Here is a 22293-nt window from a genome sequence, read left to right on the forward strand (position 1 = left end):
ACATTCAAATTCAAAGTGGTATTACAGCAATTAGAAACTCACTTCTAAAGCAAAGGGATGACTTGAGAGAACTGAGGAACATAAGCTTCTAAAAACAAGTGGTGAAAGCAGCACTCTGGTACTTGAACAGTGACTGGACTGACTGTCCAGTGGGACAGTCAGCAGGCTACTACTATGTGTGGGCTCCCATCTATGTGTTATGTGTGGTATTTACATGCCTTTCATGACATAAACATTTATCAAGAAATCTGGTTGGGAACAGGTTTCATTTGGTGTAAATTTGTGTATAAAAAACGGAAAAAGCTAAGTATGAGTCTAATTGTGGTAGTTTTAATGGAGAATGTCCCTCATTGGCTCATGCATTTGAACACTTGGTCCCCAGCTGGCAGTGCTGTGTGGTTATGGAAGCCTTAGCAGGTACAGCTTTCTGGGAGGAAGTACTTCAGCAGCAGCAGCCTTTACTAGTTTATGGCCTGGCCTCATCCCTGCTTCCTGACCTCTCTCTGCTTTTGGTGTGTGGATAAAGGTGTGTTGGCCCAGGCTCCTGCTCTCGATGACAGGTCATGCCCTCCCACCCTTCTGGAACTGTAGGCCAAAGTAAACCCTTCCTTCTATAAACTGCTTTTGGTAATGGTGTTTATTCCCAGCAACAAAAAAGTAACTAATATACTACGTTCCCAGCAATCAAAATTATATCCATATTCAGAAAATAAAAATAAATATGGTCTGGAAAAATGGCTCATTGGTAACATCACTTGCTGTATCTGCTGATGGCCCAGGTTTGGTTCCGAGCATGCACAGGGCAGCTCACAAGTGTCTGTAACTCTAGTTTCAGGGGTTCTGACATCCTCTTTTGGTCTCCTTGAACACCAGGGCACACACAACATGCAGGCATAGACCTATACACAGACACATAACACCAGGCCAAAATATATCGTCTAAAAAAATAAAATTTCCCAGTACCAATACTTGTGCATGGCCCCATCATAGCACAGCACAGCATGCTCTCTCTTAAAGACCCATTTTATGCTAGGTTAAATGCAAAAGAGAATCTCCCACCTGTCTGCTCAGCAGTCAGAGCAGAGCATGGGGCGTGTCTGATTCTGGCTCTTGCTCTCTACATGCCTGGGCACGCAGTAGCAGCGTCTGTGAACAGCAGCCTTTGCACCTGTGCAGTGGCGCCCCATTCATACCTCACAGACTTACTGTGTAAGCGAATGTAAGATGACTACCACACTGTCACGCATGCTCAAGCAAAGCACACAGCTAATTGTAATTTCTTATGGTTGTACTGGAAGAATTTATGAGTACAAGGCAATTTGAAGCTAGCAACTTAAATCAGTAGAAAAAGGATATAAAGATATTTTCCCTGTTGTGCATTTGACAAATTCCAAACTTCATCATTAAGGAAAGCCACCGTTGCTCCCTTGAGGAAAAGGCAATGGCTATCTGGAGGATCCAACTTTGATAGAAGAAACAAAGACAAAACAACTGCTATTAGGTTGAACAGCACAAGGGTGCTTAAACTAGAAAACCTTTAATACATATTAAATACTGTAGAAAACACAAGAACTCAGCTCCAAGCTTAACAGCTGTTTGTTGACTCTTTATGTTTTCTTCCCTGTGTCGCAATGAAATAACGAGGGCAGGGTAGACGCAGGGCCAAACAGTTGGTGTATGACGTGTGGCTTCTTGCCACTGCTATCAGTCACCTCTGTCTATTAGAAAGTCCAGACTCATAGAGTATAGTATAGTATAATATATAGATTATAGTATATGCTATTTATAAACATGTCATATATAGAATTATAGTATTTGTATATTAGCTATGATATAAATATTCAATCAGAATTGTATTGAAAAATATAAGTTTGGGAGGTAATTCATCTACCCATATGTGTGGTAATATCATTTTGGGTTATTAAATTATTATATTATTTATAAACATCTCCTTATGGTTGCGAAGTTCCTGGAGAGAAAACTAAGGGTTTGGGAGGTGGCTCAAGTATGCTTGTCCCACAGACACAAGGGGCAGGTTGGATGGCACTATCCTGTAACAGGCCAGGTGCAACAGTGCGCATCTGTCCAGCCGTGCTGGACAGGCAGAGACGGACGAGTCCTTGGGTCTTGATGCCAGCCAGTCTAGCCAAATTGGCAAGCTCCAGGCTCAGTGAGGGGTCTTCTCCCGGAAGATCAGGTGGAGAGCAATAGTGGGAGGCATACATTCGCACACAGAGATAAAAGTGTAATTTGAAATACAATTTAGAAATCCAGAGGTCGCTAGGTACAATGAACTAAAACTGTAATGCATTCTAACTGCCAGTTAGAGTTTGGCCAGTATGTACCTAACACAGAAAAGAAGCTACATTACTTTAAGCACAGGGTGTAATCAGAACTTCCACTGTTCTTGGCTAATGACTCCCTTGGTGAACAGCAAGGCTTAATTGTTTCTGATAATACCTGAAGGTTGTCTTCTGTTGTCACCCAGTGGCCTCCAACACCAAGAAGTGTGATGATGTCATGCTTATGTGGTAGTTGTGACTTTACAGCTGCTTCTTCATCTTTACTGTATAATCTCACTTACAAATGAATAGTTAAAGAAGAGAGAAGAGGTATATTTTATAAAAATCTGACAATTTATTTTGCATATCAATCTTTTTTATAGCAAGAGACATTTTTCTTAGTAAAAGGCAAACTTAGTTAGCTTTAAGCTACCCCAAAATATAGCATTGACTTAATTAAAATTGAATGCAAACAGAATGAATTTTGATTTGGAAGCAAGCTAATTCTAACAACCTTAGCATAATACAGCAGGATAAAATGCTGTCTTGTTAAAATACCAAGCCACACACACTGAAACACACATTTAAAAAGTGACCACAGCAAAGTACAGTCTTGACTTCCACTGGAAGAACACTATTCCACTTCCAGTTTCAAATCCTGGAAAACAAAGACTAAAAAGGAACAGACAGATGGCTGTACTACTCACAATGAAATACAAATGGAATCACTCTGTAGGCCCATAACTCTAATCATTCAGCAGTAATGTGCACAGAATAGGTGTGAAAACAGATTCTAGTCAAATGTGAAAAGCTCAAGAAAGTGAATGGGCAGATTTGCTTTTCCCAGTAGCTGGTAGAGATGTCACCACCCACTGGAGGGAGGCACGGAGTGCCAATGGCTATGAAATGCTGGGCAGGTGTGTACTATTGGGGCAGCTGAGTAGACTAATCTTGGTGACAGGCTTCTTAGATGGACTTGCCTTTTGATATTTAAGCTCCCTTTTCCAGAGGAACAGGGTTGATGATGGGAATCAAGTGAAGGAGTAAAAATAGATGAGTTTTTAATTAAAAACAAATCCTTCAACTAAATATCCCATTTTATGAATGCAGTAATAATTAGTTGTTAGTTATCCCCTTTTCCAATTTATCTAACTGAAATCATCCATCCCACAGGCTGCTCACTTCTGAGGTACCTACCTCCTGCATCTATGACAATGTCTACTCCCAGGCCACCTGTTTCTTCCAAACAGCTTTCAGCAACATGGACTTTCCCATTAGACACATCAATCACTCGGGCTGTAAAGGAAATCAGGCAATTGTACTGTTCTCTATGTGATCAACACAAATCGGGGAAAGGAAAAGAAAAGCCAGTGTCTATTTCCTGAAATAGTTTCAACAATTATAAGATTTAAAGGGAAAAGTCAACTGTTTAAACTCTTTTTCAAGGAATTCAATACTGTACAATAAGGCTCAATCCAAAGGAGTGGGTGGCATATTCAGTAAGATGAAGATGTGTAAGCTTTGACCCAAGGCTGCTGTTGACAGAGGTCAGCCCTCTGTGAACAGCCCTGGGAACCTGAGAGCAGGGGCACACAGAGTAGGGTATCAGGTCTTGGGATTTAATAGTACCCAGAGCTGCATCATGTGTTTGTACACCATGGTACTCATCTGTCAGATGCCATTTTATCCTCTCTTAATCATGGAAGCCCCCCTCCTTTCTTCTCTCAATCCCAGTAATAGAGAACAGTCTTGATGGTAAGGAAAGGGAATCCAATTGGTTCTGGCAGAGTCAGGGAAAAATCAAGCTAATTTTAATTGGCTGTATTACTTGCATATACAGATCCACACAAAAACATAATTTTGTGTGTGGGGGCCTAAGTGAGGGACAAGGATGGGCACAGGGTAAGAGTACAGAAGCAGGGCCTAGAGAGATGGCGCAGTTAGAGCACACACTGCTTTTCCAGAGCAACTGAGATTGTCACCAGGTTCCCAGCACCCACATCGGACAACTCATGACTGCCTGAAACTGCAGCTCCAGGGGACTGGATGCCCTATTTTGGACTCTGGCTTGCACACATGTGGCATATATAAACACATATAAAAATAAAACTTTTTTTTTTTTTTCGAGACTAGGTTTCCCTGTCCCTGACTGTCCAGGACTCAATTTGTACACCCAGCTGACCTCAAACTCATAGAAATCCACATGCTTCTGACTCCCAAGTGCTGGGACTAAAGGTATGTACCACCTCACCTGGTTAAAACTAAATCTTAAAACAAAACAAACACACACACAAACAAAAAACACACACCTTTAAAACAGGTGCTAGAGCAATCCTGGAAGTGCAGAATTAGCCAATAGGAAAACATTTTCAAAAATGCAATTTTAGCTATTTTCCTCTGTTCTATCCCCATCTTCCCAAGCTGGAAATTAAACACAAGGCTTCATACATGTTAGGTAGGATTCTAGTACTGATCTACAGTTGAGACCTCTGTTCTGTTTTTTCTTTGTGTGTATATGAAAGTTTGCAAATGTCCGTAGGTATACATGCACACATATGCACTTGAGTGTGGGGGCCCAAAGTCCACACTGAAAATGTTCCTCATCTGTTCTGCACTAAATAAAACAAAAAGACCCAACCTATTTTGTATTACATTCACTGTGTGCATGTGTTCAAGCTCGCACATGTGCACCACAGCACACACGGGGATCAGTGGACAACTTGTGGGAATAATTTCCCCTTTCCACCATGTGGGTGCCAGGGGGTACTCAGTGGCGAGTACTCTAACCACTGGGACACCCACTTCTGTATTTATTGAGGTAGGGTTTCCCACAGAGCCTGTGGCTTGTGACTAGCTTAGCTGGCCAGTGTTCCAGGGACGCAGCCAGTCCCCACCTCCTGAGTGCTGAGTATAGGCACATGTGTTCCAGGACTGAGTTCTGGTCTTCAGGTTTGAGTGGCCACTGCTAACTACTGGGCCCTCTCCCTACCCCCAATTCCACATTCAGGTCTCATCACGCTCCATCCTGTCCTCCTCCTTCCACTCTTGTATTACCTTTGTTCCATTTCTCTTTTTATCCTTATCTGACGCAAAATGCAACAAACAAAAATAACTTGGGCTTTAATGTTGCACAGGGCTGGATTAAAGTCCTATTCTAGTTCTAGTTCTGGTGTAACTTTTGCTATCCTGGAACTTACCAGGCTGGCCTTGACCTCAGAGATCTGCCAGCCTCTGCCTCCGAATGCTGGGATTAAAGGCTTGCACCACCACTGGCCAGCTGCATCTTGAAGGGCTAGTTAAACTCTTCAGAAGCTGCTTATTGGTTGCCAAGGAGTTAAAGAGAGAGCATTCATATTTAACATGGCTGTTCCTGACTTCCCCTCCCTTACACTCTGCTTATTTTTGCTTTTTAATCTGTTACTTTCTTCATCCCAGTCTTTCCCTATTCTTTCTTTCTTTTCCCCCCCACTTTCCCCAGTCTCAATCTTGTTCTTCTTTTCTGCAACCTTTTTGAGAGCTCGCCAGCCTCCACCATGACCTGCACGTTTCAGGCTGTCTCTGATTTTCTGTTGTTGTTGTTGTTAGTCTCTGACTTGTTTATGTGCACATGGGTCTTCTGCTTCTCAGTGTTCTGCAGAAGGCAGGCAGTGTTAGAGGCTGGGAAAGACAAAGTGATGTAAAACTCCTGAATGGAAGCAACTGGTATTTCTAAAGTGGACCAAAGTTGACCAAATTCAAACTTGTTTAAAGTTGGTAATAATAGGACAAGAAGAAAAATTTACAGAAGTTGTGAAAAATTGTAGGTTTAGAACCTTAAATAGGGGCTGAAGCACAGGGCAGTGATGGAGCACACCTGTAATCCAGTACTCAGGAGGCAGAGGCAGGCAGATCTATGCGTTTGAGGCTAGCCTGGTCTATAGAGTGAGTTCCAGGACAGCCATGGCTACAGAGAGAAACCCTCTCTCGAACCCCAACCCTCCCCCCCCCCAAAAAAAAATAGGAGCTGAAAATGTAGCTCAGTGGTAGTACACTTGCCTAGCATGCATGAGGCCCTGGGTTTGATTGCCAGCATGATGTAAACCAAATACACAAATATCAGTAATAAGAAATGTCAGTCATGAATGGTATCACTTAAGTAAATCTGGGTTTAGCACAGATGCTAAGAATATGTGTGCTAAAAAGCTTATTTTTTTTTTACTTTTATTTTTTATTACAATTTATTTACATTGTGTCTCAGCTGTAGCCCCCTCCCTTGTCCCCTCCCAATCTCACCATCCCTCCTTCTTCTCCTCCCATGCACCTCCCCCAGTCCACTGATAGGGGAGGTCCTCCTCCCTTCCCTCTGATCCTACTCCATCAAGGTCTCATCAGGACCGGCTGCACTGTCTTCCTCTGTGGCCTGGTCAGGCTGCTCCCCCCTTAGGAAGAGGTGATCAAAGAGCCAACCACTGAGTTCATGTCAGAGACAGTCCCTGTTCCCCCTCCTAGGGAACCCACTTGAACACTGAACTACCATGGGCTACATCTGTGCAGGGATTCTAGCTTATCTCAATGCATGGTCCTTGGTTGGAGTATCAGTCTCAGAAAAGACCCTTGTGCCCAGATTTTTTGGTTCTGTTGCTCTCCTTGTGAAGCTCCTGTCCCCTCCAGGTTTTTCATCTCTCTCTTATTTCATAAGATTCCCTGCACTCTGCCCAAAGTTTGGCTATCTCTCAATTGAGGAATGGGTACAGAAATTGTGGTACATTTACACAATGGAATACTACTCAGCAATTAAAAACAAGGAAATCATGAAATTTGCAGGCAAATGGTGGGAACTAGAAAAGATCATCCTGAGTGAGGTATCTCAGAAGCAGAAAGACTCATATGGTATATACTCACTTAAAAGCGGATATTAGACATATAATATAGTTTAAACATCTTAAAATCTGTACATCTAAAGAAGCTAAGCAAGAAGGAGAACCCTGGGTAAGATGATCGATCCTCATTCAGAAAGGCAAAGAGGTTGGACATTGGAAGAGGGAGAAAACAGGGAACAGGACAGGAGCCTACCACAGGGGGCCTCTGAAAGACTCTACCCAGCAGGTTATCAAAGCAGATGCTGAGACTCATAGCCAAACTAAAAAGCTTATTTTTATTTGGGATTCTGTACTTTGTTTTACCAGCATAAGTTATTTTTTATTTTTATTTTATTTTATTATTTTGAGACAGGATCTCAACGGGAAGCTTAGGCTCACCTTGAATTCATGATCCTCCTGCCTCACTCCACTGAGTGTTGGGATTACAGGCAGGAGACATCATGCCTGGCTACTGGTGCAGGTTCTGATTTTCCTGTAAGATTCCAAGTTTTAAGTTTTGTTCTGAGTAAGGTAACATAACGCACCTATAGAAGGCCTAAGCCTTTCAAGCTGTTGCTTGTCTTCCAGGCTGTGTGCTGTGGAGATCACCTTGGCTCCTCTGTGGTGTGCTAACTGAATGGCTATTGTGCCAAATGCCTGTGTGGAAATATGATACAGGTGAGAGGACATACATAATTTACTTCAGAGACTTAATCACGGATAATTCCTTAGTATTACTTTAATATGTTCTAAAATGCTACATAATAGAAAAAAGAAATAATATGTTCAACTTTAGCAGGGCAAGCTTTGGCTGATTCCTTCAGAACTGCGAGGTCAGACTAACCACACACAGAAATCCCAGGATAGAAAGCCGTGCCCAGAAACATGGCCATGGAGAACAGTAGTGGCCTATAACGGTATTGTTAGTCAAAGCTTTGCAGCATGATTGGAATCTAGCCACTATTTCAAGGGTCAAGCAGTGAAAGAGCACTGTCTTTGGATCCACGGTAAGAACTAGGAAAACACTCTCCTGATGCTGGCCGTCACCTATAGTCAGTGGTGAAGACATTTCTGCCCCTACCTCAAAATGTAGTTTCACCAACAGCCTATTCAAAAATAAAACCACGGTTCTACCCTAAGTTTTATACCAGTTTTTAAAATGGATCATGCATGTAGTGTCTTAAGGGTGTTTTTGTGACACATAGAAGACACTTAATATGAGCCCAGTTTAAACTTGTCCATGATCCATCTGATAAATGCCAATACCCTTCCTAGCATAAGCACTGGGGCTATAGTTTAAAACTGGTTGAGACTTCTAGAATGGCTTACAGACTCATGAGCTATTTCACTCCATGTAATAGTAATGAATGAAAAGGCTTGGCTAGGACACAACATACTGGCAGGGCACTTTCCTAGCAAGTACCAAGCTGTGGGCTGGTCACCCCTGTTGAAAAAAGGAAGAGAAACAAAAATCTTGGCTTGCTTTTTAACTTGCCGGTGGATTCAGGGCAGTGAAAAGCTAGCCACACCAAGTCTAACTTCTGCGTGCTATTGATAAAAGCTGTCCATAGAATAAAATGGGAGGTTGGAAAAGAAATCTAACGATTTAATGTCAAAGAAGGGTATCTGCAGATACAGCCTCACTACAGTCCCCATGCAGACTGCACTAACTGAAAAAAATCAACTGTGACTCACACTTGCACCATCCATGATCAGCACAGACTTTCCAGGAGAGAGATGAGAAAGATAATACAGAGCTGTGCAGGCTCGGACCCCGTCCCGAATGGCTCCAGCAGCTTCTGCCCATGAAACCTTTTCTGGCTTATGAACTATCACAAAGAACAAGAAGAAACAATTCATTAGTAAGTTCCATCAGTACCTCATCTCTCCCACCATGGACCACACGGTGCTCCAATCCCTTCCTTTATCACTTACATTACAGTGTCTCTGTTTTTATTATTATGAACAGAAAATCTGTTCTCAAGATGGACTTTTCTGAGATAAACACATTCAGAAAGCACATAAAACACGAAGCACAGTTACAGGACTGACTTAACAAACACGCAGCAAATAACTGCTGTCCTAGTGAACAGGCTGCTCTCCTCAGTTCAGACAGTTGTGAGCTGCCATGTGGGTGCTGGGAATTGAACTCAGGTCCTCTGGAAGAGCAGTCAGTGCTCTTAACTTCTGAGCCATCTCTCCAGCCCCTCAGTTGTTTCTTATCTACCTTCACTTCACTGCGTGTGCATTCCTCAACAGTCACCAGTTCTGCCCAAGTTTGAACTTGAACTGTATAGAACCATGCATTCTTTTCTATCTTGCTGTTCTATTTCATATTGTTTTTAAATTAAAATTCTTTTACGTTGTGTGGATGAATGTATGTATACAACACAGCACATGCATAGGTGGCAGAAGAAAACTCCCTGAGCCATACCTTAGGTTTTAAACAGATCTTTTCCTTGTCCTCATTAGGGGCCCATGGTGGCGTTTTCACTTTTACTACTTTGTGGCATGGGCCATGTCGACATGTCTGCTTGTTCGTGTATTTCTTAGCTGAACACTCCAGCTTTGGGGCAGTTAAACAAACACTACTAAGAATGCCAGAGTGTTGACTCTGCAGAGAGTGTTTGCCCTGAATAGCTGCCCTCACACTGTTCCTCAGCTTACTCCCCTGCAAAGGCACCCACTGATGGCAAAGTCTCTGACCATCATTGGTACCGGCAGTCACACCACCCGTCCCCGGGTATGGGATAGTTCTTATTGTGACTACCATTCACTTTTCCTTGTCCACTGAGAATTCGAGGACCCTCTGCTCTCAAGTGTGCTGGCCTTGGCAGTGCTTTTATGAAGTGACCATTGAAGTTTTGGTCAAATTTTCTACTCTTGATAGTTTCTTGTTTATTGTTTTATGGGGATTTAAAAAATATATTTCAGATGAGTTAACTGTTTATATGAGACAAATATTACAAGCTAGGCATCCTATAAAATGTTTGAGCACAGAAGTATAAAAATTCATGTTTCACATACATTTTATGTATATAGCTTGAAGGTAATTATATTCATCTTATTCTTAAAGATTAATTTATTTCAATTTTGTAAAATGGGTGTCCTGCCTCCATGTACGTCTGTGCACCACTGTGTGCAGTGCCCACACAGGCCAGAGTAGGGCGCTGGGACACATGAAACTGGAGTTATAAGCAGTGAGCCACCACATGGGTGTTGGGAGCTAAACCCAGGTCCTCCACAAGAGCAGCCAGAGCTGTTAAATGGGGAGCCATAGCTTTGAAGGTAATTTTAGACAGTGGTTTTAGTGTGCCTTCATTTTAGCTGTCATATGGAGTTAGATGTGGAACTTTTGACTTATGGCATCATGCTAGTACCCCCAAGTTTTAGAGTTTGGAGTATTTCTGGTTTGGATTATAGTTTTTCAACATATTTCAACTTGATAGCTTTCCATTTCAGTCACTTTAATGATGTCTTGAAGAAGAGAAGAACTGCAGGAGATCTTTAAAACAGTTAGCTGGCTGGGCATGGTGCGCTCCTGAAGTCACAGTGCTTGGGAAGCTGTGGTGTGAGGGTTGTGAGCTAAGGATCCTGTCTAAAAAACAAAACAGGGTCCAGGAGCGGTGGCACATGCCTGCACCTGTAATCCCAGCACTCAGGGAGGCAGAGGCAGGTGGATCTCTGTGAGGTCAAGGCCAGCCTGGTCTACAAAGCAAGTCCCGGACAGCCAGGGCTACACAGAGAAACCCTGTCTCGAAAAACCAAAAAACCAAAACCAAAACAAAGAACAACAAAAACAGGGACAGACACAGGCAAAGCTGTTTGCTGGCCAAACCTAATGGCCTGAATCCAATGCCCCAGAAACCACCCGGTGGAAGAAGAGAACTGAGTCTGCCGAGCTGTCTTCTGGTCTGAACACATGGGCCGTGGCTTGCATGCGCGAGCGCACACACACACAGACACACCACACACACTACATGTAAAAACAAGACCAAACAACATTTCAGTAACATCTTAGCACTTCTTAAAATCCCACCAGTGCCTTTCCATTGAACTTGGAAAAAATGCAAACTCCTAACATAGTTTCAAAAGCTCAAAATATAGTGGGGTGGGGTCACAGCGGCACAGGCCAGCAGGTCTCTGTGAGTTTGAGGCCAACCTGGTCTACATAGTTCCAGGCAATCCAGGGCTAAGGGCTACACAGTGAGACCCTGTTTCAAAATTAAACAAATAACATTCCCTACCCCCCAAAACGGGATGGTAAACTAACAATTAAAAATTCTGTATGATCTTCCCATTAAGCCATTTTTTCACATTTTAACTAATTCTTGTGTTGAAGTAAATTGTGGTGCTGTCCCCCCTAAAAGTAGCCCTTTCTGACGTCATCTGCAGTCCGTGGCCACAGCTGCCATGAACTGAGCAGAAGGTAGACAGCAGTGCAGTACACCTCCAATGCCGGCCAGGGAGGAGGCGGGGTCTCCACACAATCTTGCTGAAAATTCCCAAAAAATTGAGCTGGGAATGAAACAGAAAGACTACACCAAGCACTATATAGAGTATTTCTTTATGAAATTCTTTAGGACAAACATGATTTATATTCATGCTTTCATCCTTAGTTCCTGGTCATAACTCCTCCTGTCTGTCTTATTTCTAAATGGCTGTGAGTGTATCTTTCATGAAAGTATTTGGACCTTTTGTCCTTGGTTGCCTGTCCAAGGAAGGTAAAAGATGTCTTTTATATTCTGGGGTGTGTCAGTTCAGAGGCAAGCTTCAGAAAGCAAAGTCCTTCTCACTTGTGTGCTCTAATCTATTGCTGTTTCAGTCTCAGAGCTAGAAAACTCTGACATGCCTTGCCTGCTAATGGACATGAAAACCTCCATTTTTTATTTTATTTATTTATTTATTTTCTTTTTTCTATTTCACTTATTTATTTTTCTTTTTCCTTCACAATTTATTCATTATATCACCTTTTTATTTTTTTTTTGAGACAGGGTTTCTCTGTGTGGTCCTGGCTGTCCTGGTGCTCACTCTGTAGACCAGGCTGGCCTTGAACTCATAGATAAACATGCCTCTGCCTCCTGAGTGCTGAAAAGAAAGGCATGCACCATCACCAAAGACCTCTGTTTTTAGTGAGGCCCTGCTCCCCATCTAAGAAGCAGCGACAGAGAGAGACAGGCAGACAGACACAGAGAGGCCTTATCCTGTGCATCTTCATTGTGTTTATTTGTATCCTTCACTCTCATTTACAGTAGATCAGCAAATACAGTATCCTCGGCTCCTTAAAAATTTAAATCACATTTGCTTTTATTTCATGGAACAGTATTTTGCCTGCATGTATGTCTACTCGTCATGTGAATGCCTGGTGTTCTGGGATGTCAGAAGTGGGTGCCAGATCCCCCCGGAACTGGATTTACAGATGGTTGTGAACTACCATGTGGATGCTAGCAATCAAATCTAGGTCTTCTGCAAGAGCAACAAGTGTTCTTAACCACTGAGCATCTATTTCTACAGCCCCTACCCTCAGCTCACTTAGCCATTCTTAAAAATTAAAAGAGCCAAAGTGGGAACCCAAACTTTTCTGGAAGTTCTGAAGGCCCATGCTAGTGATCATGTCACAGATGAAGGCAGGCTTGTGGGACTGAGCCCTCAACCTGTGGGATCTATGCTATCCCCAGGTGGATAGCAGCAGAACTAAAGAGAACTACATAGGAATAGAGAACGCCTCATGTGTCTCATGGAGAACTGATTGCAGTGGGATCCATGCACATTCTGAGCTCACCTGAGGAGTAAGCCATGTCTCGTACAGAGCAGAAGAAAGACTTCACACTTGTTTCTTCTTTCACTTTCATCTACCTAATTTTGCGGATTATGAAATTAGGTATAGAATACTAATTGATTTGCCAAATGCCTCACAGGTAATAAGGCAAACATGTGACCTGAAGTATACCTATCTATTCTCATGTTCATCTACATACATTTTACTTGTGTGGCCTTTTGGGAGGTCGCATTTCCCACCATAAGGTTTTAGTTTACCATAGTTTATCAAAATTTTATTCATATGACAAAATCTCAATACTTGTAAGAGAATTACAAACCTGAGACCAGCTTTGGATACACAATGAGCCTAGTCTCAAAAGAAGGAAACAGCAAGAAAAGAAGGAAGAAAATAAAAAGTGCACATATATAATTATAATCACACAGGTATGTGTACATACATGTGAATGTTCACCCATTCATGCAGTCCTTCAAAAAATATTAAGGGAATGAAACTACATTTAAGATTCTAAATGTTTTTAAATTTATTTTTATAATTTATATACATGTCTGTGTAAATGTGTGCATGCACGTGCCACAGGACACCAGAAGAGGGCGCAACACTCCGTGTTGCTGGAGTGACAAGCATCTGTAGGCTGCTGGCTGGGGTAGATCAGCGAGTGTTCCCAACTGCTGAACCTTATCTTTCCAGCCCAAGACTCCAAACGTTCTCAGCAGCTGCTCAAGACTCTTGCTTTGGCATTAGCTGGCCGATGCTATGTTATAAAGACTCGACAAATAAAGAAGTATGGGTCAATGGTGGCTACATGAACACCACGAATGAACAATTACAACTCTTTTTAGATTTGGTGAAAAAGGATAGAGGTGAAAAAATGTGGGACCAATTTTAAATGAATAAAATTATTTTTAAGTGTGGCAGCATGCCTTAAGGACTGAGAGCAGGTGGGCTGGGATGATGGCTCAGTGCTAACACAATGTGCCACATAGGCTGATGGCCTGAGCTCCACCCCTGGAACCCCCATGACAGGAGGAAACTGACTGTCCTCTGACCTCCATACCTGCACCATGCATGTGTATTACGACCCTATATATACACGCACACAACAAACAAACATTTAAAGAGGTCAGAAGCAGAGAACGGCTGAACTAGCTGGAAGGATTACATGCTTTTGAGCTAGATTACTGAACTGTGAAGCAGTATTCATATTTGGGAGGTCACGTGCACCTCATCCTGGGTTTGTAAAAGAACACATCTTACCTGAACTGAAAGTAACTGAATGCTGAGTTCTCATTAAATGGTTCTTAGGCTAAGCATGAATAAAAACTCAAGCTGAATCTGAGACTTCCCAATGCAAAGTTTCATGGAATGTATTGAAGCCATCCTCTGCCCATAAAATGCTACAGCTGCAAACAGAACAGTTTCCTAGCTGAATATCCTCATTTGTGCACAGTGAGTGTGGCCAGGATTCTCACCTGAGGTCACGCTCTTGGTGGTCATCTGTTAGTTTTTAAAACAATTTAGATGTATGTGTGTATGAGTCTATCTGGGGGCCATATGTGTGCGCATCCGTGGAAGCCAGAGGGTGTCAAATCTCCCAGAACTGAACTCACAGTTGTGAGCTGCCTGACTTGGGTGCTGGGACCTGAACTCCAGTCTGGAAGAGCAGCAGGAACTCTTCAGCACTGCAGCACTTCTCTGGCCCCAGGGGTGGCCATTCCTAGAGGTCTTCTGATACTGTCCTGAGACAGTATCTGTAGCCCAGGCCTTGAACTCTAGGTCCTTTTGTCTCTGGCCTAGGAGTACAGCCATGTTCTCCACACCTGGATTAAAGGATCCCTAACAAAACACCAAATCCTGCTTTCTTCCTCAAAGAATACACTCCATACACTTTGGTCAAGAACCTGAACGCTGCAGCTCTGCTTCAGATCCCCGGATCTGCTCCTTTCCTTCAGTGCTGTACTTGGGTGTGGCCAATGGTGGAGCACTTGCCTGGCTGCACAGGCCTCTGGGTCCCACCTCCAGCCCCTTAAACAGGCCACCAGAACCCTTCAGCACTCACCCCTACCCATCAGGGCTTTGTCTTGTTGCTGTTTTTTTCTTTCAGCCATGTGGTTGTGTGTGTGTGTTTGTGTGTATTTGGTTGTGTATTTGTATGTGGGTGCATACACCCATGCACACGTGGAGGCCAACATTACATGATGCATGTCTCCCTTCACCATTCTTCATCCTACTTTTCAAGGTGGGATCTCTCAAGAACTTGGGGCCCTCTGGCTGTTTAGGGTGGCTGGCCAGTGAGTCTTAGGGAGCCTCTTGTTCCGACCCTCCTCAGCACCGAGGTCACGGGCGGGCCCCACCGCACCTGGATCTCCTGGAGCTGCCAACACAGGTCCTCAGGGCTGTGCAGCAGGTTCCTTCCTGACTGAACCTCCTCCCCAGGCGCTGCCGTCACTCCTCACCACTTCAGCTTCTAAAGCAAGTGGCTGTCACTTACCAGCCCTGTTTCCTAAGTATCCTTCATCTCCTCTAATTGCCTAGGAAATGAAGTATCTTTTCATTGTTTTCACAAAGTGTGTGTGCATTTAGGAAATACTAAAAAATGTAGTTTCTTATGAAAACTAAAACTGAATACAGATTAAAGCCTATTAGCAACAAAAACAAAATATATGCTTTCTTAATTCTCTCCTGCCTCAGCTTTGACAAGTACTGTATAAATTTTGCATATTTTTTGTTTTAGTCAATAATAAAGAGTCCAATGGCATAGTACTTGCTTAGCAGGCTGGAGACCCTAAATGCCATCTCTAGTGCAACACACACACACATAGACACAGAGAGACACAGAGACACACATACAGACAGACAGATACACACATAGACACAGACACACACACAGAGATAAGCCAAGAGCAAGACATTTTCAAATTCTGATTATGAATATAATTTCACACCCATGAGCAATGTTAGTAAGCTTCGGGGTCTATACAATACTTAGTCTAAGCATTAATTTGTAAATAATGTAAGCCAGAAATATGCACATGCTGAGCCTACAGTCATACGGCAAGTCAGTGGAATAAGACTGACTGGGTTCTGAACGACTGGGCTGCCACATACCCAGGTAATGCTCGTGCACTCGGGTGACTTCACAGAGCCCAGGGTCTTCCGAATCCAACGGCAAAATGCCTAAAAATCAACACAACAAGTTTAAGGGGGAGACGCCTGGGTGAATTCATTTCTGACGAGGTATGCTCCTGTGAATGCTGTGCAGAGACGTATAGGTATGGCTGCTGTCATCCTGCCACCCTGAAGTGTTGTTTCACAGGACGTGATGAACAGAGTTCCACTTTCCTGTTAGCTCTGCTCTCTTACTGCTGCTGCTGCTACTATTATTATTATTATTACTATTATTATTATTATTATTATCAAGATAGGTTTTCTCTCTGTAGTCCTGGCTGTCTTGCAATTTGCTCTATACACCAGGCTGTCCTGGAACTCACAAAGATCTACCTGTCTCTGCCTCCTGAGTGCTGAGATTACAGGTGTGCTTTTAACTCTGCTTTCTTACAAAAAGAAACTACAGTGTTCACTAACACTTTATTATATTTTTTCTGAGACAATGTTTCTCTGTGTAGCCTTGGTTGTCCTGGACTCTCTTTGTAGACCAGGCTGGCCTTGAACTCACAGGGATCTGCCTCCCTGAGTGCTGGGATTAAAGATGTGTGCCACCATGCCAGGCTGTGTTATTGATTTTTTGGGTAGAAAAAAAAGAGTAAATCTGCAGTTATTCATGCAAATGCAAGTCAGAGGCTCCATAAAAGCTGAAGACACTCTCCCACAAATCTAATTTTTAACAGCATTTCCCAAGGCTCATGACACTTTCTATGAAGATGAGGAATGTTTCTGAGACAATTATGAAAGTGACGGTCTACACGTTGTTTCATGCCTGTCGGGAGGACACAAGCATGAAAAGATGTTTCCGATGTTCTCACAGTGATTATGGAGTTAAGAATAACAAATTGCTTCACGTTAACTTTTAGTTTCCCGAGAGCAGCAGTGAGCTCTGTAGGGTGTAGAGCCTGGAGATTCTACATGGCCCATTCCAGCAGCACTCTTCAGGCACAAGCCCATGACTTCTAGAAAATCCAGTCTGGCCAAACAGCAGGGGCCAGGAAGGAGAGCCGAGCATCAAGGAGAAGATGCGCTCTGGCTGTCTTTCTGTGTGTGACTGCTCAACAGCCAGGTACTGGCAGGCCTGAAGTGCTCTGCTAAGGTCAAATGCTGTTTTCTTCAATAATGAAATTTTTGAGGGCAATATTTGAGGGCAAATTTGAAAGCCAGAAAAATATTTTTAGTTTTAGGATGCTAGGATTGAACCTGGGGCCTTGTACATGCTGCACCCCTAAGCCAAAGTATTTTTATATGAAGTAAGTCATAATGACCATTAATAATTAATCAGAAAAAAAAAAAGGTGAAATAAGCTAGGACTTATAACCACAACTTACCAACGACTTCATCGTCTGGTTGGAAGAATGACACCTTGCTGCCAACTGCAAAGCAGAAAAAGCCAAGTGCTAGCATCACGAGGTTGCTAAATGTAATTATTTTATTTAAATCTCTTTATTGTATTGTGCATACAGGTATTTTGACAGCATGTATATCTGTGTAGTCTGTGTTCTTGCTGCCCATGGAAGCCAGAGAGGGCATTGGATTCCCTGGGACTGGAGTTACAGACAGCTGGGAGCCACCATGTGGGTGCTGGGAATCAAACCTGGGTCCTCTGGAAGAGCAGCCAGTATTCTCAACTGCTGAGCTTCCTCTCCGGCTCCCTATTTAATTTTTATTTGACTGTTAAAACAAATGAAAAATCCCTATAGAGCGGGCAACACCTGTAACGCCAGCACTTAGGAGGTGGAGTCAGGAAGCTGAGGAGTTCAGGGTCATCTTTGGCTATGTGTCAAATTAAAGGCCTGGGCTGCATGAGACCCTGTCCGCCAAGCCAACAGCCAACTAAAAACTCAAATCATTCAGCGGATTGTAAAAGTCCACTCAATCGAAGGGCAAGAACTTGTGGGGTATCAGGATGGTCTATACGTTGCACAGGATAGAACCCTTTGAGTCTTTTTTCTAGAAACTCTGAGGCGTGCAGGTACTGAAATGTGGGGAAGTGAGTTTCTGCGTCACCATCAATATGGCCGAGTTTGCCACAGTGCAAAGAGTGACTTCTGAGGGCCCCTCCCTCGGCTCCCACTCCCACACTTTGTGCTAGCACACCTGTCCTCACTTGAGTGCGGCGTCTCAGCCACACATGGAGAAGGCCAGTGAGTCACTTGTTACTTTGACAGAGCCAGGGAGACGGTTCAGCAGAAGAGCACTTGCTGTTCTTGCAGCAAGTTCCGGGTTCTGGGTCAGGGTCCCGGCACCCACATGGTAATCACACTGCCCACAGCTCAGCTTTCAGGGGCTCCCGTGATCCCTTTGTTCTCTACAGGTCACAATACTTGCATGCAGGCACATGCTCATGTATATGAATTAACATGTTAAAAACTTCTGAAGTTTAAAAATAACATCCGAAAACTCCTCTGACTTGGTAAGTAAATTCTGGTTGGCATTGGAAAGTTTTGGAACTGTGCTTTTTAACTTTTGTTACCATGCTATCATTATTGTGTGTGTGCACAGTACATGCCATGGCAAATGTGTGGAGCTCAGGGGACTTTTAGGAGCTGGCTGCTGCTTGCAACCAGGGATGGACCCAGGCTGTCATGTCTGCGGAGCTTTTCCTGGCTGAGCCACATCTCTGGCCTAATTCTTGGAACTTGGAACTTTGGTGATCTGACACTGTTTCTATCTCTTACCCTAAATGTGTGTGCATGCGTGCATGTATGTCTGTGTGTACACGATACGCATGTGCATGCATACACACACACACAAACACAGACATATACACACTTCTGTCAACAGTCAACTTATCTGTGTATTTTAGTTCTAAGAGTTATAATGAAATGAGAAGAAAAGAGCTCAGTGTTGTTGATTGCCTTGTGCTCATAATCTTCCTATAAGCCTCACATAGTATACCTTATGGTATGCTTTATAGTATGATCCCTTAAAGTATCCCTAATAGTAGGCCTTATATGCCTTAGAGTACACTTTCTAGTATACCATATATACCTGAGAGTATACGTTCTAGGATACCTTACTGTATTCCTTAAAGTGTACCTTATAGTGTATGGCAATGTTTTTCTATTCTATGGACAAGGAAAGTGAAGTGAAGTGGCTCCAGAATTAACCCATCTTTTGGTACTGAGCTAGTAAGTGTGTTAAGTCCATGCCTCCCTCCAGCTTGCGTTCCTAGGGACCCCTTCTGTGCTATCATCTCCAGTTCTCCTGGTTCCGCACTAAGGGTATTTTCCTGCCTGCCTCCTGATGATCTACATTCTCCTGGGATTACTGGGTGCTTTTCCTGGCTTCTTTCACACTTCTTTGTTCCATCATCCCTTGAACACTGGCATTTCAAAAGGTTGCTCTCTATTTCTACTGAGCTCCTTCCTCACCAGCTCTGAAAGGCACTCATTTCCTGAATAGAACGTTCACCCTCAGAATCCACTAGAGCAGCTGCTCACTAGGTGTTAGGAGGGAGACAGCATTTACCTCTCTTGAGCTTAGGCCGGCCACAGCTCTCCTTTTCCCCAGGGCCAATCCATGACTGCCTGTGTCTCACCATCTTCCGGGCAGTCCTTTTCCATCCTCACCGGCTGCCCTATGGACTTTCTGCCCTATGACTCTAGTAGTCCTCCTGCCTAGGGATGGTGTTGCCTTGACTCTGCCCTGCAACAGTGACCTACGCCCTCATGAATGATGCTCACCAGGAGCCTGGCCGCCTCTGGTCTACCCTCCTGTTTGTGTCTGTCTAAGAACAAGTCTATGTCCATACACTCTTTTCTTTACTATCTTTTATTCTCCTATATTTGAAAAATAATTTCCTTTTTTCTGCCAGTGCTAAGGACTGAACCCATGGCCTTGTGCGTGCTAGGCAAGCACTTTACCACCAAGCTACATACTCTGCCCCAACAGCATCCTTTTGTAAAATGCTCACAAATAAGTCCGAACAAACTTACTCATGTAAGTTAGCTTTAGACCAAACTGTACATCAACAGCAGCAACTGTGTTAAATGGTGTTTTCAAAGTTCGCTTTAAACCAAGCATTTAAAAATAATGGTGGCTTATTCATCCAAATTCAGAATTGTCATTTCTGAGGAGAAACAATCAGTGAGATTTTTTTTATCACCCTGAAATGTTTTTTTTAAAGCAAATAATGATTTTCACTATAAAACAGGAATCCCGAGTATCTGAAATAACTTGTTTCTAAATTGAGCTAGCCAACACGCAGTAACATTTATGATCAGCGTGTCTACCCCGCACACATACGAGTCAACGTCAACCTATGAGTAAGTCTACGGGGTAGATCGGATCGCAACTTTACTTGTGATTTTAGTAATAACACAAATGATACTTTCACTTCTCTAAACGATCATTTTATCCTCTTTAATCTGCTCAGACTGGAGGTAAATGTATAATTAGATAATGATTAAATTCATTTGTGGCTTAATAAACACATGCTTATCCATTCTACACTTAATAAAACAATGTCTGTCCTCAAGAGTTATCAATACAAAAAGATAACACACAAATAAACAGAGCATTATAAAAGCTCCAAGGAAAGCCAGCCTCTGGGATTCAGCTGCCATTTTCACAAAAAAACACTCAATATGATTTAAACGTGACAAAACCTAAATATCTACTGAAGTAAGTTGTTCAATCATGAACTCAACCACAGTTTTAATTTTTAAAACTGACTTTTTAATAAATTAATATTATAACATTTATTGGTAATTCCATTAGCCATTACTGAATTTCTTTTGTTTGTTTGCCCATTTTCTGAGACAGGCTTGTGTAACCTTGCCATTCTGGAACTTGCTCAGTAGACCAGGCTAGCCTCAAACTCACAGAGACCCACCTGTGGAAAGTACAGATAATACTTACCATCTAAAACAATTCCAGCAACTTCTCTTCCAACAGGGAAGAAATCCTTTTCCATCTTCATTTCTGCCAGAAGCTAAATCATGACAGAAGTTGTTAGCATATACATCACTGTCCAAAACAGATTCTGGACTTACATGGTTGTACACTATAACACCAATATGCCTTAACCCAGCATGCAGGTGGCAGAGACCGGAGACCTTAAGTTGGAGGCTAGTTTGGGCAATGCAGAGAGTTCTCATTGGCCGGCAGGGGCTACAGGGGCATGGTGGATCAAAAACCAAACCAAACCAACAACAACAACAAAAAAAAAAACCAAACCAACTGACCAACCAACCACCAACAATGAAACACCCAAACAATAAAAACTCATCGGTTACATGTGAGAAAGTTGGAACTACAAAGAACCCAAGCCACAGAAAAAGCAAATATGATTCACTTTTGGAATTACAATAAATACAAAAAAATTATAAAAATACAAAAAATATTACCAAAAAAATGACAAAAAAGTAATAAAATCCACCCTTGCAGAGCAGGAAGCGTAAGTTGCCGAGGCGTCTGAGGCAGGACTGAGGCATGGGTGCCATCATTCAAATCATCAGGGCGCCCTAACACTTTTCTCTGTCAAGACGAAGTAAAACTTCACCCCTGAACAGGTCTCAGTTGGCGAAGTCACCTATTCAAGTTTGGTGAGTAGAGAGTAGAGAGCACCTCGGATGCAGGGAGAGCTGGTGGCCCTCCCTTCCTTAGGGGTGGCCTGGGCTGGGCACGCTGCTCAGTGGGTAGCCTCATCTGGCGTGCAGTAAGCCCCGAGTTCGAGCAGCACCACACAGTGCACAAGCCTGTAATCCTAGCACCCGGGAGGTAAGCAGGAGGGTCAGGATCTTATGTTAAGGCCAGTCTGGATATTTCAGAGATTCTGTCTTTAAAAAAAGAAAGCCACTAGGATTTTCCTCATCCTGACGCTGGGTAGTCCTAGAAAATTGTCACAGGTTGATTCCAGACTTATGGTGGGTTCAGGGGCCTTAGGTTTGCTTGCTTGTTTTTAAAGATTTATTTTTATTTTATGTGCACGAGTGTTTTGCCTACAAGTATGTAAAAGCACCACATGAATGCCTGGTGCCTCAGGGAACGGGAATGGATAACTTGGAACTAGAGTTACATACAGATGGTTGTAAGCTGCCATGTGGGTGCTGGGAACCAAACCAGGAGCTCTGCAAGGGCAATGGATACTCTTGGTGCTAAGCCATCTCTCCAGCTCACCACTATTTGCCAATTAAAAAACAAACAAACAAACAAACAAACAGCCTTCCTATATGCACACTGACTTTCCAGAAGTTTCACACTTTTTGTAGGATATCCATAT

At 43.0% G+C, this 22293-nt stretch overlaps 1 protein-coding gene across 4 annotated transcripts in view; it reads right to left on the reverse strand.

The window, feature by feature from the left end:
* Positions 1-22293, reverse strand: part of Cryzl1 (crystallin zeta like 1) — a 36826-nt gene that overhangs the window by 1479 nt on the left and 13054 nt on the right. For 2 of the 4 annotated variants that reach the window (XM_055614898.1, XM_055614896.1), the window contains 8 exons: positions 20931-21003; positions 17396-17440; positions 16008-16076; positions 8816-8949; positions 7666-7777; positions 3480-3578; positions 2461-2579; positions 1357-1462 (listed from right to left, as the gene is read on the reverse strand). In XM_055614898.1, coding sequence (XP_055470873.1) covers positions 1357-1462; positions 2461-2579; positions 3480-3578; positions 7666-7777; positions 8816-8949; positions 16008-16076; positions 17396-17440; positions 20931-21003 — 757 coding nt within the window. The remainder of the gene's footprint in view (positions 1-1356; positions 1463-2460; positions 2580-3479; positions 3579-7665; positions 7778-8815; positions 8950-16007; positions 16077-17395; positions 17441-20930; positions 21004-22293) is intronic. The other 2 variants (XM_055614897.1, XM_055614899.1) reach the window with 2 other exon arrangements.

This window comes from Psammomys obesus, unplaced genomic scaffold (assembly GCF_907164565.1).
Source record: "Psammomys obesus unplaced genomic scaffold, mPsaObe1.curated_primary_1811, whole genome shotgun sequence".
Classification (NCBI taxonomy): domain Eukaryota; kingdom Metazoa; phylum Chordata; class Mammalia; order Rodentia; family Muridae; genus Psammomys; species Psammomys obesus.